General features: G+C 45.6%; 1 protein-coding gene across 33 annotated transcripts in view; it reads right to left on the bottom strand.

Annotated features, from left to right (window-relative positions):
* Positions 1 to 18,239, bottom strand: part of EPB41 (erythrocyte membrane protein band 4.1) — a 97,601-nt gene that overhangs the window by 18,095 nt on the left and 61,267 nt on the right. For 5 of the 33 annotated variants that reach the window (XM_074555613.1, XM_074555610.1, XM_074555609.1 and 2 more), the window contains exons 12-20: positions 17,559 to 17,675; positions 16,142 to 16,267; positions 14,836 to 14,937; positions 13,132 to 13,337; positions 11,323 to 11,379; positions 11,169 to 11,213; positions 10,375 to 10,437; positions 7,198 to 7,377; positions 5,235 to 5,285 (exon numbers count right to left, since the gene is read on the bottom strand). In XM_074555613.1, the coding sequence (XP_074411714.1) occupies positions 5,235 to 5,285; positions 7,198 to 7,377; positions 10,375 to 10,437; positions 11,169 to 11,213; positions 11,323 to 11,379; positions 13,132 to 13,337; positions 14,836 to 14,937; positions 16,142 to 16,267; positions 17,559 to 17,675 (947 nt within the window). Of the gene's footprint in view, positions 1 to 3,861; positions 4,816 to 5,234; positions 5,286 to 7,197; positions 7,378 to 10,374; positions 10,438 to 11,168; positions 11,214 to 11,322; positions 11,380 to 13,131; positions 13,338 to 14,835; positions 14,938 to 16,141; positions 16,268 to 17,558; positions 17,676 to 18,239 lie in introns of those variants that run through there. The other 28 variants (XM_026797529.2, XM_026797523.2, XM_005494162.4 and 25 more) reach the window with 26 other exon arrangements.

The raw sequence follows: 18,239 nt of genomic DNA, 5'->3' as shown, positions 1-18,239 counted from the left end.
TTAGGTGGTGTCCAAAAGAGGTGGAAGCCGGGTAAGGAGATTCAGGAAGTGGCTATGAAGCCAACCGTCAATATCACAATGGGAATCACTGAACCCTCCACAGTTCCCAGTGGGATCCCACACACATCAAAGAGCATCAAAGAGCTGAGTGACCACACCACAAAACACTGGACAAAACTTCTGGCAGACTTATCCTGCTTGTGTCACCAGTGTGCCAGTCACCAGAATGACATTTTCTGCAGCAGGTCACCTTGAAAAACCAGGATTTCTCCTGCCAACCTGGATGAGGTTACCTGCTGCAGACACTTACAGCTTCCTTGCAGGAGGGATAACTCAGCTCTCCATCACCTACAGCCTGGCACTGCATCAGCCTGGCTGAACAGAGTGTGTGAATCCCCATGTCAACGGGTGCCAGTGTCGGGGCAGGCAGGCAGGAGTTGCTGGTGTTCCCAGCAAGTTTGTTCCTGAGGAAAATAGGAATGAAGTTCATGTATTGGTTCTTTTATAGATCCCCTGAGATCTCAGCCGTTAAACAGCACTAGAGCCAATCAGCTCTCCCTGTGCACAGGGATGACAGCAGGACTCATAAAATCCTCCTCTCGGTGCTGCATCCTGTGCTGACATCATGGGAAAAGGGGGAAACCAGAGCACCAAGGTGTAAAAATATGGAATGTGCACAAACGGGATACAGAATGTGCAGGAATGAGACCTTACGTGGATTGCCATGGACTGTCACTCCCTTTGCATCACAAGCAAACAGGGAAAAAAGCAGAAGAGCGCCTGGGAAAGGGTCTGTAGCCCAGTGGGCACATCCCTGGGGCACTGGACAGATGAGGTTTCTGTTCCTGCTAAGTTCCAGGCCTCCTCTCTCAGGAGGGATCAGATCTACCTGGATGAATATGGATAACTGGCCTCTAAACCGCCAGAAATACAGAAAGCATTTGTTCAGTTTCTTTTACTCTGCAGTGATAATTGGTATATAAATTGCAAAAATGTTCCTGAGCATTCTCAGAGTGTAAAGTTTCCAAGGTTTTTTGCTGATGACAACCAGCCTTATCTAAAGATCTAAAGAGAGAGAAAGAGACCACTTGAATTAAAGAGTCAAAGAATTGAGTAGAGGTGACACAGCCTATCTCTTACCCCACTAGGATGAGACACCCTGAGCACTCTGGCCTAAGGTTGCTCTGGACAATTAAAGTTTTTGAATTCAGGTCCTTTGAAAATGGGTGACAGAGCTATAGAAACCATGGCTTTGCCAAAGGCACCAGTGTGGCTTCCAAGTTCTTGTCACTGGGTCAGAAATGCAGGAAACTCAGCAGTGCTCACTGCAGCATCCCAGGCAGCGATCCCGAGCAATGGCTTTGGGAAGGAAGCACCTGTGTTCAAACTCCAGGAAATATGGACAGAAAATGGACAGAGAGATCCAAACAACTCCTGTTTCTTCCCTCATCACACCAGGCTGGGGAGAACAAACAATCCCTGTTCTTCATCACAACAGTTACCACTTTGGGAAGGAGATGTAGGAAGGGAATGCCAACCACAAGTAACCCTTGACTTCTTCCAGCCTGCATTTTCTGCACAGCACATGGCATCCCAGCATCCTCCCTCACCTCTCCTCTCCAGGGCCCGCCTCCATCTTCCTAAACTCCACATCAGATCTGCTGGAGTGCAAGTGCTGCTCTCCTTGGAGCATTCCTAGGGATGCTCCAAGGATTCAGGGACACAGCCTGCCAGCACCCTCCTTCACACCAGACTACACGTGGACAAAAAGCCTCAGACTTCTACACTTCCTAGTGCCAAAGGAGGAAGACTGTGTATTAAAGGCAGTGTTTTAAAAAGGGAGGAATATTTTCCAATGAAAAATCAGCATCCTCACAAAACAAAGTCCTAAAGGCACAAACTGGTGAACTAATCGGAGCAGGTTACAAGAGGAATTGGAAGGATTCCTGTGGGATTAAAACAAAGGATTTCACTAGCAACCTAAGTTTCTGAGACAGCATTTAGAACCTCAACCTGTACCTCAAGAGCAAGAGGTGGCTCGAATGGCCCATGATACCCCACGGACCCTCAGAGCAGACAGCACATGCCATGTTTACCTTATTCCTTCCAGTTTATCTGCTAGCTTCCTAAATAATACTGTTCACACAGATACAGATCTAGAAAGGGTTATAAATACAGGTATTTATATATATTCACACATTTTAGTCCATGTAGTAAAGGCCTGCTCCTTTCTGTTCCATGCTGCTGGAGCAGCTGCCACCACTGGTGACACTGGGGGTGTTCTCCAAGTGACTGTGTCCAGTCCAGTCCTCCAGGGGACACAGGAGAACACAGATTAGTGCTGAAAGGAGAAATGGGGGGGCTCAGCTCCGCCCCATTGTTACTATTTACAGAAAAGAAACCCCTTAGACACGAAGTCCCACCTTCCCTCCAATTCACAAACCAGCTCTGCTCAGTCTAGCTGGGCTGGAGCCTGCACAGTTCAGGCAGGATAACTTGGATAAATGGGAGCATCCTCCAGACACATTTTAGGCAATAAACAACGAGCGGCATGCAACAGTTTGGTTAAAGAAGTCAAAAACAATCGAGGGCTTTAACATTAGAAGTGTGTCCTGATGTGGCCAAGCCAACTTGCCAGCAGAGGGAATGTTCAAACAACAGGTAACTCCATCTCTGTGACCTAAGCAAACATGCATCAGTTAGTTCTACACAAATTAAATAAAACATTCCAAGTGCACAAAGTCCTTCAGATTAAAAAAAAAAAAATATTAATCTATGTTTACAATAAATATCTCATTGCAATGAGTTTTCTCCTGTAACACTATGTATTTTCTTGGATGTGAGAACAGCGGTGGAGAGGAAAGCTGGGATACTTTGTCACAGGCTTCTGCCACTAGAAAATGAAAGGCAGACCCTGTCCCTAATTTATTACCAAGAGCGGCAGTGAGAACCAGTACTTTTTATTTAAGTGCCAATCTGAGTTTCCTAGAAATTTAGTGTTTATGGATTAGATTATAATGTTCTTCCTAGAGAGTCAACCTCTTGTTGCCCACAGAGGCTGTGGATTCCCATGCCTGGAATTGTTCAAGGCCAGGTTGGATGGGACTTGGAACAACCTGGTCCAGAGGAAGGTTCCCTGACCACAGCAGAGGGGGAACAAGATGACCTTTATGGGCCCTTCCAACCCCAAACCATTCCAGGATTCTGTGACTCAGCAGATTCCTGTAAAGCATATTTTAGATCAGTGTCAAATGTTCTTCAGCTTGTGAATATCTTACATTTAAAACAACAAGCTTAAAAGCAATTCTCCAGCAATTCCTATGGGAAGTCTTCAGGGGCTTGGGAAACCAGACTCTCCTCTCAGGGTTTCCTCCACCCATCTGCTCTCCCACAGCAGATGGGAACACAATTCAAAGAATTTGCTTTTGCACCACCGGAAACTTCAGAATGGACCTGGCAATCCAGGAGCACTCCTGCTAGGTCCCATCACAGCCACACAAGGACACACAGCAGGATTAACACGACAGTCACGGGTGTCCCTCCCAGGACAGCCAACTACGAAGATCAGAAACCAGGACAAAGAAGATGCAGCAGAGACTACAGCCCAGAAATTCAGGAGCTTTGGTCTTGAGGTTTCAATATGACCCTGTTGCCACTCAGAGAAAGAGCAGCCACCAAACAGTCAGTGCTATAACCAGGAGGAAGGACATCATAAAGGGAATACGTGGAGAAGGAAAAATGCTAGAGTACAGCTGACACTTTTTGAGTGATTTCTGCTCTTCAGGGATTGCAATAGAAACCTTTGGAAGAGTTGCTTCACTTGCTGGCCGGGGAAAGGCTGTCTCAGTAGGTATCTCCTGCTCTTTTAGTTTGTCTTCATCCTGTACTAACAGAGGCCGTTCCCGTGTCTGCTTTCGTGGTAGAAGATCAAGAAAGACAGAGAGAGATGAACAAAAATGACAGATGGAAAGTGCCCAAAATGACACTTGGAGATGTGCAAAGCATTAGGGCAGCTCTTCTCAACATAAAATAAACTGCCCTGGGGAGCAGAGCTGCTGGTGGCTTGTGTCACACCAGCCCCGGAGCTATAGAACCATGTTCTCTCTGCAGAGTTCATCAACATTTGCACCAGGATCATGGGTGTTTGATGCCTGCCCTCCCAGAAAAGTGGATGCCCAAAATCTTCCAGAGTGTTTTGAAACTGGAATGGTGAGAAAAACATTTGAAGCATTTGAAACAGGAATGGTGCAGTACAAAATGTGGTCTCTGACAACTTCCTAATCTACAGTGCCCTTGAAACCCAGTGTTTGGAAAATCCCATGGAACAGCCAGACTGAAAAGCAGATACAAAATGCTTTTCCAAAGTTCTGACCAGAGTATCAAAATTTCAGCTGGTTTGAAAATTCTATTGAACAAGTGAAAAACTGTAAATCTTAAAAATCCCACGCATGGAACGGGCAGGGTGGCAGTAGGAGCAGAGCATACTCCTGGAATTTTGCTCTGTGTTTTAGCATATTTGTTTCTGGAGGTTAAAGAATGATAAAAACCCAGAATGAGTAAATCAGCAAATAGGACCATGCAAGGGCTTCAGCACTTCTGCTGAAGAAAGGAAAGACTGTGGGAATGTTGCTGTTCAGTAAGTCTACATCCCTTTAGTTTGCCAGCCCTGGTCAAACCCAAGTGTGCTTAGGACAGGAAAAACTTGGCTCTAAGCTCCCTCAGCTGAGCCAACCTCCGCTGGTCAGTGCGGTATTTTGGGACTGGTTCTTTGCACACCCCTAAGTGGTGAGAATTCGGGAGAAAGTAGCTGGGAGACTGGGCAGCAAAATAAAATATAAGATGCAAGAGTAAAATGATCATTAAAACAACAACAACAAAACGGAACAAAACAAAAACAAACCCAAAAAACCAAAACAAATAAAAAAAAAAAAAACAGAAAGAAAGACAACATAAAAAGAACAGGGAACAGTTAAATTTTCAGAATTGCTTTTGTCCCCGAATACACGGTTATATTGGTCATGCAGCTTTTTCAAACCAGCCATGCACCAAAATAAGCAAAAATTGAAAGCTGCAAAAGCTGCAGCAGTGCCAAAGTCCTCTGGGTGTGAGTTATGAAACTACTTCATGTAGCCAAAAAAAAAAAATGTTATCCAGCAGCTGCTGTTGAGTTTTTGCTCGGTGCCATTGCAATAGCAAGTCTGGTTCAGAAGCACAGATCAGAGCAGCAGCTTTACCTCAAGCCCACCAACCTGTCTCTCAGAAGATGGGACAGTGACTTTCTTGACCTGGACACACAAAGCGTGTTAAGGTTCAGTTGTCTCATAACAAAACATAAAGGAATAGCAGAGAAGTGGCCCCTGGCAAAAAACCCTTCAGCCACTAAGGCAGGGTGAAAGCACCATCATGAACAGGAGCAATGGCTTTGCATCATGATTTACGATCCTTAATTACCATCTGATTTATGATCCTTCAACACATGCAGGTGAGGGAAAACTTTCTCCCCAGTCAGTGCCTGGAGAAGATGCATTTCTGGAGGTTCATATCAGGACATAGTAACCTCAGAGTGAGATCATTTCAAAGAGGACCAGATTAAGAAGGAACTTCCAGAAATGCAAATCTAGGGCTGACACCAATTCTGCAGTGCTGCAGACCCACTGCCGCCCTAGGTGGGACAAGCCCACACCATCCAGTTATGGTAACCAGCAGCCCTCCATGGTCCCAGTGTGGTCACCTTGCAAGAAATTCTTCATAAAAACCAAGGACAACATTCTTGAACTGCAGTTGTAGAGCTTGAGGGCCTCAGCTCTGTCCTACCCAGTGGGCACTGAGGAGAGCTCTGCTGCCCACCCTCCTGAGGAGTCTACGCCGAGGCTCAGCCACAGAGGGTAAAGCCTATCCGTGTGCTGAACAGGGCAATCCCCATGACTGGCTGCCCACAAAAGCAGTAGCTGCCCCTGGATCCCTGAAGTGTCCCAGGTCACGCTGGATGGGGCTTGGAGGAACCTGGGACAAGCAGGAAGTGCCCCTGCCCATAGCAGGGGTGGGACTGGAGGGGCTTTAAGTTCCCTTCCAATCGAAACCATTCTGAGATTCTGTAGCAACCAACCCTGAGTAAGTTCACTTTGGAGGCCTCATTTTGCTAGTAGGCAAAAAGCCCTTTAGCTGTCCTGGCTTTACTCCGAGATTTGAGGAGCCTGAAGTAAACTTCGTGTTAAACTCCTTGTACATGTTACAATTACCCTCCATCTACTGAAAGATTATTTCCTGATTAATAAGTATCTGCCTTGTTTGAACATGAAATACTAGTTCATCTGCAGGGTTGTGGGAAGGAAGGGGAAAAACTGGGCTTTCAACCAAGAGACTCTTCAATTACCACCATTTGCAGTCAGGATGCAATTTTTCTGTTGCAATAAAAAATTGCATTTACCACTTAAAAGACTGATTGCCACAGGCACCTAACTACAGTTTTACTCACAGACTCCAAATACGAGCCAGTTGCCACCAGTATGACACAGAGGTGTCTGTTAGCCAAGAAGAAACCAGCTGGTGACTGGTTTTTCCTTGACAAGTTACCTTTTAAAGGAAATTAGCAGAGAAACTGTGAGTCTATGTCGTTACTAACACACAGTTCCTGGAAGAAGGGAGATTCTCATCGTGTTTGAACAGCCCTGCTGTGGCCACCCGAGGAGTCTTCTGAAACCCTCCACAGCAGATCAGCACCTGGAGTTCCTAACGCAAGTCTAAACCCAATGACATACCAGATTAACTGGAGAATAAAGTGATTTTGGAAAAATCATCCCATCCCAGTGCTTCTCCGCTGGGTTATCTGCAATGTTATGTCTGAAGTAATAATAGGTCTTTGCATATTGGGTTTGTCAGGGTTTTTTCCACATTTTGGAGAGATCCAGGAATGACCCAGTCCCCAAACCAGCCATGGGACAAGTGCTCTCTAGCATCTGACATTGACAGCAACACTACGAAAAGTAGCATCAATACCAGCTAAGGAATTCTTACATCCTCCTCTACCAAAAAAATCACATTTTTATAATACTACGACTAAAGCTTCGATTCTCTCAGAGAACATTCTACATGTTACAAGCCAAAACTAACGATTAAAACTGAAAACAAGCAGAAGCCAAGGGGAGCTGAGCCCCAGAGTGCAGTGCTGCCCCTGGAGCAGCCGTGCCAGGTACTCACTCCGTCCGCTCCCGTGGGGATCTGCCCGTTGACGTTGAGGCTGCGGAACGGGGAGTGGGTGGACAAACGTTTGTCCCACTCGCTCGGCCGAGGCTCGGGCACGGACTCCATGAAGTTCTTCTTCAGCTCACTGATGTTGGCATGGTGCTTCTTTATTTCCTCCTGGGTCTTATCTAGATCCTATCAGCAAAAGGACAGGATAAGTGAAGGGACACGGAGAGATCTGGGACTGCCTAAGCTGTGCTTAGCAAAGCTGCACTCAGCAGATCTACTGACAACTTCCCAAACTGTGCTCACGCTGCAAACACACAAAGGGAGCATCCTCTCTCCTCCTCTTTTTTTAATTAGGATAAACTGCAACCCCAGAACAGGGTCTTGTCCAGCAGCGGGACTTGCCAGTGGTTCACCTCAAGTGACACCAAAACCAGGTGACAGCTGAGCTGGAATATAATGGATTTTCCCCAAACAGGATTTTTTAAAGTTGCCAAACTATGTTTCTTTGGGTTGTTTAATTTAACCTCTTTAAATTTTGTGGGTTTGCTTTCTTTACCCTCTGCTAGCCTGAGTATTTCCAGTTATTAATACAATTGATGATAAAGAAAATGTTTTCTCAATTTTATTTACTTGCTTCCTATCTGTTTCACTTTTTTCCTAGCAGAAATCATCTTTGTTCCCAGAATATCCCATTACCATTTTTCCACTCCCTCTCATCTCATCCCTCTAGGAGCCATCAGAGGCAGTTTTAGACTTCAGAAACAAAGATGAGATAATTTTTTGGGGAAAAAAATCAATCTGAAAATTTATTTTATGCTGGATCAATCAAGAAACTCCTGCTAAAATTTTTCATCTGCAGAAAGTCAGATTTTTACTGTGTGATGCCAGTTTTCAGCATAAACACACATACTTCAAGGCAAGTCAACTTGTTAAAAATAGTTCTTCCTTGCAAGCAAACCAGAGGCTATAGAAAAGAAAGCTTTCACAGAGAGCAAACAACTTTTCAGGACGGGGCCAAAAAGCAGCAAGAAAAGGGGAAATCAAGGTCAGTAAAAGCATCACCTGGAAATTCCACTCTTTTTGTGCTTTTAGGTGTTACGCAGCCCATCGATTTTAGAAGATGGGACAACAAATGCATCCCTAAAGGAGGGCCCTCCCAAAAATCTCCATTCCTGCAGCTCACTGAGGACACACCACCCTCCCTCCCCACAGGGCTAAACCCCAAATGCCTCTTTAACAGTATTTACTTTTTTTGGCACAGTTCTGGAGGGAAAATAACAAATTTTGGCTTCTACCCTGGATGAAAGTATAAGGCAAGTGCCTGTTAGGTAGGGAAAAAAAATAGAAATGAGTCTGCTGTGGACTCCGGGGCAAATCCCTGCCTGGTTCAAGAAGCCTACAGCTGCTCCTGGCTCAGAGAAGAGAGAAGGACCACCTTGGCTTTCCAGCACTGCGCAGGAGCAGGGCCTGGGAGGGCTGGCAGAGGAGCCAAAGCCACGAGGAGCTACGTGGAGCCGGCTCTGGGAAGCACCTTGAGGAACCAGCTTGCTCAGTGTCACCCTTTCCCTCCTGTCTCGCCCTTTCTGCAGGAAGCTGGTGCATGGGGAGCTTTAAAGGGCTTTCAGTAAAATCACCAGGCAGCTTCAGGAAGGTGAGGTCTGACAGGAAAATATCTGATCTGCCAAGTGGATGGATTAAAAAAATAAAGGGAATAAAGGGGGTGAGCTGCTGGGTCAGCCTGATTGTAGGGGAGGGCTCGAGCACCTGCAACAGAACTGTGGGAAGGGGAGTGGAGACGGAAAGGGTTGGGAGTCAAGTATTGCACTGATGGGAAAAAAGAGGTTAGAAGCAATGACAAAGCTCTCTTTGGGGTTGGGAAACTGGAGCTGTTTGAATTGGGTGAAAAAGCAACAGGCGTGGTCTTCAGAGCGCTCCAGTGGCAGCTGAACTCTGCCTATCACGTGCAGACCCTTCACTTGTCACTCAAAGCTCAATGTTGTAGCAGTAAAAAAAAAAAAAAAAAACAAAGAAAAATCAAAAACAAACAAACAAACAAAAAAACCCCCAACAACCCCAAAAAACAACAAACCCCAAGAAACCCCCACAGAAGCTGCAATACTTTGAACATTCTGATGAGAAGGCACTTAGTACCCTCCACTTTCAAGAGAAATCACCAGGGAAACCCTATGAGCTGCTGGTGCTGCAGGTTTGAGTAGAAACATGTAACACAGGACCAGAGTATCAGAAGCCACAAAACATCTTCCATAACAGAGTGTATTAAATAAAATAAAATATATGATTGGCATGGTCTGTTCTGAGACTGAGCTTAGATGAAAACAAGTGGAAAGGGCTCCCAAATCCAAAGGAAAGAGCAGCAATGTGGAAGAATAACCCACCCGTGACCACTGAGCCTGTCTATCAGATCCAGAGGGACCTGGCCCTGAGCCAGGATGGGGCCCAGGGGTGATGAGGCGCTGCAAGGCCAAAAATGGCTGGGAAGAGGATGGAAAAGCTGCAAACACCACTGCAGCATCCAAAAAGATCCCTCCTGCCTGAAGCAACACGGACATTGTGGTGGCCTGGACATCATAGAGATGACAATTTCACAGAATCCTCTAATGTTTTGGGATGGAAGGGAACTTAAAGCCCATCCCAGTCTCCCCCTGCCCTGGGCAGGGACATCTTCCACTACCCCAGCTTGCTCCACACCCCATCCAACCTGGCCTTGGGACACTTCCAGGGATCCAGGGGCAACCACAGCTGCTCTGGGCAATCTGCCCCAACTTCACCAGCAGCTTATCCTGAATTTTATATTTTCACAGGCTTTTCCCCCAGGAAAAGAATTTGTTTCAAGCAGTGAAAAACTGGTCAATGAGCCCAGCACTACAAACCACGACTCCTTGAGCAGCCAGCGGGTCCCAGAGCAGATCTGAGCACTGCCAATCATATATTTTGGGGAGGTATGAGAGAATGAAAGTCAGAAGAGGAAGAAGGAAGAAGGCCTGCACATCATCATGTTTACTGTCACCATGCAGAAGCATAATTAAAAAATCAACCAAATCAAAAGTTCTTTCATGCAAGAGCATGCAAAAACAAGGGCAGCAGCAAAAGAGGAAGAAGTTCAGCGCAGATGCAGAAGGTTTAGCAAATGCAACTCAAAAAAAGCTTCAAGTTCATACAAACCTCCAACATTAAATTGCTATGCCTGATATAAATGTTTTCACCATCTAGCCTCTTTGATCTCTTCTGTGAAAATGAAAGAAAAGGGGGAAACAAAACAAAACAAAAAAAGCACAAAAAATTAAAACGTTGGTCTTGTGGGATTGATAAATCGGCAAATTAAAAAGTTAATCAGCGTTGGGAGTGCAGCGCTGTGGCAGCATGGGGTGGGAATTCCCGCTGGGAATGGGGGTCTGGCTCATGGAGAATGGGAGATGTGATGAGTCCTTTAAAGAGACAGCTCCCAGGGGCCTTGGCTCTGGCCACAGACACAATTCCTGGATTTCTGTGGAAGCCTGGCTCAGTCACCTCACCAGCTCCTGAGGGATGCAGGCTCACCCTGAGCTCGGGGCTGCACTGCCTGGGAGGACTTTAACGTGCACAGCAACTGCCCCTCAACCACTGCCCCACCTTGGATGTTTCCCTATTACTTAATCAATACCAAGAGGCTTTCTCTTGATTTTTGTTTTGCATTTCCTGCAATGCAGGCTACATTTAGTTTCTAACTGAATTTGTTACTGAGAAGAAATTTCATAAATCAAAACACGTGTATTTCTTTTGAACATTCAACATGCATAATTTCAGCAATGAGATTATCTATGGGACAAAAATTAATTTTCAAATCAAGTATTTGACAGTTTAAAGAAAACCAACACCCCAACCCAAAGCCCATGAAGAAACTGGAGCACTGTCTTTTTAAACAAGTTACATATGCATGAATGATATGTCAAATTTGGTGAAAGGGTAAAATGGCTAACCTTCCTCATTCTTATCAGCTCTTCCTCTTTTTCTGCAGGCTGCTGCTGTTGGGCAGTGATAAAAAAAAAAAAAAAGAGTTGTTGGTTCATTTAACTACGTTGAACCTTGGGGAAAAAAAAAGTGAGCAACCTAAACTGAATTATTAGCACAAACCTGGGGCTGGGCACCATTCGTGGTGGGGACTGTGACCTCAATATGTGTTTTCCTCACCTACATTTAGGAAATAAATTGGTAAAAACATTTCTTGTTAGTAGATTTGTTTCAAGAAACCATTTAGTTTCAAACACAGCTGCATAAAGTTGGTTTTGAAGTGCTGGGGGAACATGCAAAAACCAACATGCAGCCCTGGGCAGGGGTTAATGACACAGCAGCTCCCCAGCACTTTGTTAGTCAACAGCATGTTAAATAATTCCTCCAGCTTGAGAATTATTTGTATTTGAAACCAGTGCTCCCCAGTGCTTCTGAAGAAGGGCTTCCCACTTGCAGTAGGCTGGTCAGGCAATGTTTTCAAATGGCATTTGCAGCTGGATCTCCCAGTGAAAATCCAAACAAAGCAACATGCTCAAATTAACACAGACCTTCTCAAAACCAGAAATTATTAGTTGTATCACAGGTATTATGTTGGAGGAGGCAGTAAGAAGAGGCATAGCCACAAACCCAAGCCTAACATCACAAATTAGGTTCTTTCCTGTCCATAAGTAGAGAGCCAAGATTGTCTTAACACTCTAAGGGAAGTATTTCAGGGAAACTAGATTGCCACATACTCTGAAGGTAAAAGCATCAGAGTGATGCAGCTCCATTGGAGAAACAGTAAATTTAGTATGTTCAAATCCACATTTTCCTCCCATATCTACGTTTAAAGGGAAAAAAAAAAATCTAATGTTTAAGCATTTAGGAAAAAAACTGTAATAAGTAAGATGGGATAAGTAAAATTTCCTTGTTCCCAGTGTAACATGAGGGAGGGGGAGCAGCTGGGCAGGAACAGCAGGGCAGGATCTCTGTGCTCTGACTCCCACCCCACAGTGCCAACCTGAAGTTCCCTTCAGCAGTTTCATTTAAAAACTGTTCATGCAGGCCATGGAAGTTTTTGAAGCAACTGCCCTTTCTTCACCTCCATCTCCAAACCTTAATTAATAGGAATCATCCCTGGAGATGCTTACACAAGACCCACTGTGTGATATGTTCAGAATTATGTGGCTCCAGCAATGCTGAGAACAGCTAAATTTTGGAGTAATGTGGAAACTGTCTCAAGACAAACACTTCCACTGCACCACTGTAAGGTTTCAATAAGTCAGTAATATCTGCTGAATATTAAGGACACTGTAATATCAGCAATAATTTTGCACATTATTTCAACTTATTAGAACAGCACACACGTATCAACCCCAGCAAAGAACTTAGACATTTGTAGAAAGATCAAATAATGGTTAAAAGTACTGAATTTAAAGAATAAACTCCCCAAGATCTCACCAGTGCCATTTTCAACTAAAGCTTCAGTCCAATTTGCAGCACTGTATTTATTACCAGCTCTCCCAGCAAAAGCCTATCAAGATGAAAAACACTCTGGCGCTGGGCTGCAGACCAGATCCATTATCACTGATTTCACTGGAATTCACTCCCGCTGTCATACCAGGAATCAGGGGGCACAGTCTGGCCAAGGGTGAGCTCTGAACTCTGGTTCCATGATCACATGCAGCTCTTGCCAGTGTTTTTAACCATCTATCAGCAGGCTGCACTTGCTTTGACTACAACCACCAATACCCGGCTGCCCTGGAGCTCCTTCTTCCACCGAACGTCACAGCTGGGATTCCCTGGCACCCAGACCCCTGTGCCTGCTCCCACCCAGCACTGAGGGATGAGGGATGAACCCCTCATCTCCCAGAACAGAGCTGCTGCTTTGGGGTGACTTTCTTGGGCGATGCTCCAGCCCAGCTCTTCCCAAGAGACTCCGCCCGGGCCTACCTTTGAGGCGTCCACTGGCTCCTTGGGTTTCTCCAGTGCAAATTCTTCACGTCTCACATCAGATTTTGCTGTTTCCTTCCCTACTTTAGATGTGGCCACGTCCTTCACAGTGGACTTAGCTGGGGCTGGTTCTGCAGGGTGGCTCTGAGCGATGGCTGGGGCTGAGGTAGGCCGGGGACTCCGCTCTGGGGTTATCACAGCCACTGCTGAGGATGGGGGACAGACAGGGACAAGGTTCAGAGCAGGTAACTTTTCAATGGATTGTGCAAAGTCTTTCCAAATTACAGTGCTGTCATTTAAAAAGAAAGGGAGAAGGAGGAGGAGTATGAAAAAAAAGGGAAAAGAAATAAAGATGTTGAGCAAAGCAGCATGTGCATTTGGTACAGGAGAGTTGAGATTATTTTCCTTATGGTTTAAAATAAAATCAAATAAAACCCCATACCAGATGGTTTACAAAAAGCAAGCTTGCACTCTGCCACACCAGAAGCCACACCAGAAAGGCAAATCTATTTTTGACATTGGGCCATGAATTTCTGGGTCCTTTACACACAACTGACACGGACTCCATTCCAATGCAACTAAAAAAGACACAGCGCAAGGAGCTCTGTACTCAGAGGCATCTCCTCACACAGAAACAGATGGCTTCTGGAAGAAAAACACAGGCTTTCGTCCCTGTCCCCTGTCCCCCCCCACCAAAAATCAACAAGCATTGCTCCAGCAAACTTCTCAGCAACTTCCCAGTGGGTTTCAAGGCAGGCTGGGACTGTGTGTCTGAGCTGGGTATCATCAAGGCAGCACAGTGGGAAGATATCCAGCACTTCCAGGCCAGTGACAGTGCAGAAATGAACAGCATACTGCCAAAAACCATCTTTTCAGAGGATGATAGTTGTGACTACAAGCACGAGGTCCACACAAAGTCAACTGCCTACTTCAGTTCCTGATTTGCCAGGGAGTTGCCCAACCCCAAGGAAATAGTCAAGCCAAAGCTGTGTGACAAAGCAAGCCCAAATTAATTTCCTGTATGCACTTAGGTATATAATACACTATTTGGTTCTCCTGATGTTGGTTTTTAGGGATGTTTCACTAAAAAGACATCCTGTCACATAAAAGATTATCTTTGATGTGATCTCACATTCCCAAAATCACAGTTTGCAGCAGGACTATACTGTGTATCATATTCCAGCAAACATCAGGTCACTCATGTCCAGCCAGTCACTCACAGAAAATTTGCTGTTAAAATAAAAATTGTAATTTCAAGCAACTCCTAAGTAAGAATTCCTGTTGTACTGAATAAGTAACAGCATCTCATCTGTGTCTTAATAAAACATAGCAAGAATAAGGTGTCCATGTGGCCAAAAATGTACAAGGTGAAGGCTAAAAAAGAATTTTTTAATTTCTGAATTTCCAGAGATAGAAATGACACTTTCAAGACAAACTTCTGGACACCACATCCTGTTGTAAACAACCTTAAAACCCACCCCACCACTGCCAGCTCCACTCCCTCCCTGCTCCTTGGCACAGCATTTCATTTCTGTGACCCAAACACTGTGTTATCCTCTTCAAAGGACACTCGGTGCTGTGTCCCAGTGCATTCATGTCACGGAAGCAGTGACAGCTGCTGGGAAGGTTGCACAGAGGTGAGATGGCAGGGATGGCTGGGATGAGGAGGATGCTGGGAATGCAAAGCTGTCATTGCGGTGGTACCTGACTCCTTTGGCAACGGCTCTAGTTCTCTCACCACCATCATTTTTTCTTCCTCCTCCTCTTCAATTGGGCTTATCTCAATACTGCCAAGATCACGTTTGGCTAAAAAAGTTATGGATGTGTTAAAATGCCACCTTAAAGAGGAAGCAGTAAAGGAAATATTGCCACCAGTAAATCCACAGGGCCATCTCTCTTGCTGCTCTCCCAGAGTATCAAGACATGCAGGAAAAATAGTAACAGACACCAAGCTTCTCCTGTGCCATCCAACAATGAGTTCTAGGCTGCCAGAACTGTATTTTTGTTACATTTTCATGATTAACTGCCTTTGACTATTTTAACACATGATTTAAACACAGTAAAAAGCACTGAGAGATAAAACATAGGTTGGAACTAGATGATTTTTAAGGTCCCTCGCAACCCAAACCATTGCAGAATTCTGTGACTGATCATCATCAGCATGGCCATCACCTCACCTACAGTCCCTACTGGGAGCAGAAAAGCCAGGATGAGGCAAAGTACAGGAGGTGGATGAGAAGGGGCAGCTACAGCAGGAGAGCCTTGGACGTGCTCAGGTCTGACACCAGCCGATGTCCGATCTGCTGCCACATATCCCATGGAATACAGAATCATGGAATCTCTTGAGGTGGAAAACACCCAGAGGGATAACTGAGTCCAATTCCTGGTCCTGCACAGAACATCTCAACAATCCCACCCAGTGCCTGAAAGCATTGTCCAAATGTTCCTGGAACTCTGGCAGCCTTGGGGCCATGACTGCTCTCCAGTGGTTTTCTAGCAACCAAGGAAACATGTGATGTTCCCAGTTACCTCCCTCTATGGCTTCAAACTCTTCTTCCTGCAACAAATAATCAACTCTACTTTTAATTATGATTAATATGAATCTGTCTGCAGCAGTGATGTTGCTCTGACATCCTTCCTCAACTAGGCAAGTAGCAGCTCCCTAGTGAAGAAATAAAGTGGAATATAGGTGACCTCCAGCAGTCCCAGATCTCATAACCTGATTTCCAGGCACTGCACGCTCCTGCAGCTCAGGGGAACAAACCTCACAAGAAGGGACAGTATGGGAGGAGCTTTAAGAGATGCCCACATTTCCACACACAGCCAGGGCATGGCACCCACTCGCTGCACCCAGAGCACACCTGAAAAGCAGCACACAGCAAAGCCAGGAGTGATTTTAGTACAAACACCAGCACAACCAGTGTAACCTCTGTCCTACAGCACTGCATCACTTCACCCAGCAGCATCAGCACAGGATCAGCACTGCCACCAAACACCACTGCAGCTGTACCTGACCACGGCTGCACCAGCTCCACTGACTTTGGCTTGGCAACAGGAACCTTAATGACCTCTACCTTCTCCTCCTCTTCCTCCTCTGCAATGGGTTTCATTTCAAAAGTTTCAAGAGTGTGTTTGGCTAGAAAGAGGTTTGCAGGTGTTAATGGGGGTTGGGGACCCACACAAACACACGATGGTCACCACAGCAAGGAGTGAGGAGATCCTTCTCAGTAGCTGGGAACAGCAAGGAGGTTTGCAGGCAGCTCAGAAGTCATTTTCCAGCATGGAACTGTGTGTCAGTGTTTTTAGTGCTGTCAGACCCAACAGTGTATTGAATGAGAGGAGGAAAGAACACAAAAATAAGCTTTATGGGCTCCTTGCCCAGGAAAGGAAACATGGGACACATGAACAGTTCTTGAGCATGGAACTAAGAAGGGCTCTGCCGGCAAAGTCTGGAGGGAGGCAGGTGCTGGCTGTCAAAATCCAGGAAAAACACATCCAGACAAAAAAGCTATCCAAAATCTAGCAGTTTTAATGAAAGGTACTTGAGTGATCAACTTCAAATCTACCCTGGTGTCTGAAATTCTCCACCTTCTGCTTTTACAGCATCCGGCTTTCCCCACCAGGAGATGCTGATTAGTCAGGATTCAAGGAATGCCCATGGAGAGGAAGCTTGCCACGCTTCATGAAAACTTGATCTAGATACTAGAAAAGCAATCATGCAGTCAAAAGCAGTAAAGCAGTCAAAAAATTCTGGCTGGTAGGAGGATACCCAAAGTATTTGCATGTGAATTATCTCCAGCCCTAACACACCACAGGTGGTCACTATGCAAGTGATGAAGACTGCAAATATTTGTAACACTGCTGCTATGATACACTTATGAGTATTCAAACATGCTGTTGTACCTACACACCTCTTAAGGATATTCATATTTATTAACAGTACCTATTCTAAAAGAAATATAAGCTCCACAGAGCAAAATGGGCAGCATTTCTCAAACACAAAAAAAAAAAAAACACAACAAAAAAAAAAAAAAAAAAAAAAAAAACAACCCAAAATGGCAAGGACATTCTGGGATGAAGAATTTCTGAAGCTTCATGAGAAGCTTCAAGATCAAGACTTGAAAACTTAAGTTTTTCAAATCCATATATACAAAACTACCCACATTAGCAAGAGAGTTCTTAAGCGCCAGCACATCCTAATCTTTTCCCCACCTCCCCACAAGAACTGCAGTTGAATAAGGTGCAAGGTAGAAATTTAAGGAGTCTTCCAGAGCCGGGCTGGGTCTCCTCTCACTGAGAAACTCTTCTTGCACAGAAATGAAGAGAGAAAGCCACCCAATTTGGTGAAAATTGGAAATTGTCAGGAACGAGCATGTAGAGGATAGGAAAGGCACTGCAGAGAGTTTTAGCCACCACCACAGCTATACCTGGCTTCTCTCGGATCTGATCCGCAGGTTTTGGTTCAGGAACCTCAACCACCACCACCTCCTTCTGCTTCTCTTCCTCTAGGGTTCTGAACTCAACCTTTTGAGTCGCACGTTTAGCTGAAGAAACGGGGCACATGTTAACGACTGCCCACATGGCAAAGGCACAGATGTCAAGGGGGCAGGAGTGTCACATTCCCAGGCTGCTCTTCTCCCATCTCTACATCCAGGTGTAGCACTGCAGCTGTGATTTCCCTACTCATCTGGGGTCATAATGGCATGGGCAATGGGCAAGCAGCAGCACCGGTCCCCTCGCTGCTGTGCACTGTGCCTGAGGAATTCCACATGCCCAGACTGCAGGGAAGCTGCAATTTGGCTTTGCTGCCTTATGGAGCTTGAACTATCCCTTTCCTCCAGCTCCATAACATAAAACCCAGGCTCAGGATGGCACTGAGCCCTGAAGCAGGGACAGCCTGGCTGCTGCTGGCCATGGGGTGCTGAGCAGCCCTGGCTCCCCCAAGCTGCAGAACAAACTTGAAGGATCAAAGCAACATAGTCCCCGCTCCATCAGGCAGGTGTCCGTGGTGCACAGGGATGCTCCTCTTTCCCTGGATCCTCCCAGTGCACAGGGATGCTCCTCTTTCCCTAGCTCTTAATACTCTGTGATATAGATCATGTGGACCC

The sequence above is a fragment of the Zonotrichia albicollis genome, chromosome 20 (genome assembly GCF_047830755.1).
Source record: "Zonotrichia albicollis isolate bZonAlb1 chromosome 20, bZonAlb1.hap1, whole genome shotgun sequence".
NCBI lineage: Eukaryota > Metazoa > Chordata > Aves > Passeriformes > Passerellidae > Zonotrichia > Zonotrichia albicollis.
The sequence above is the reverse complement of the archived record's forward strand: the minus strand, read 5'-3'. Positions and strand labels throughout refer to the sequence as shown.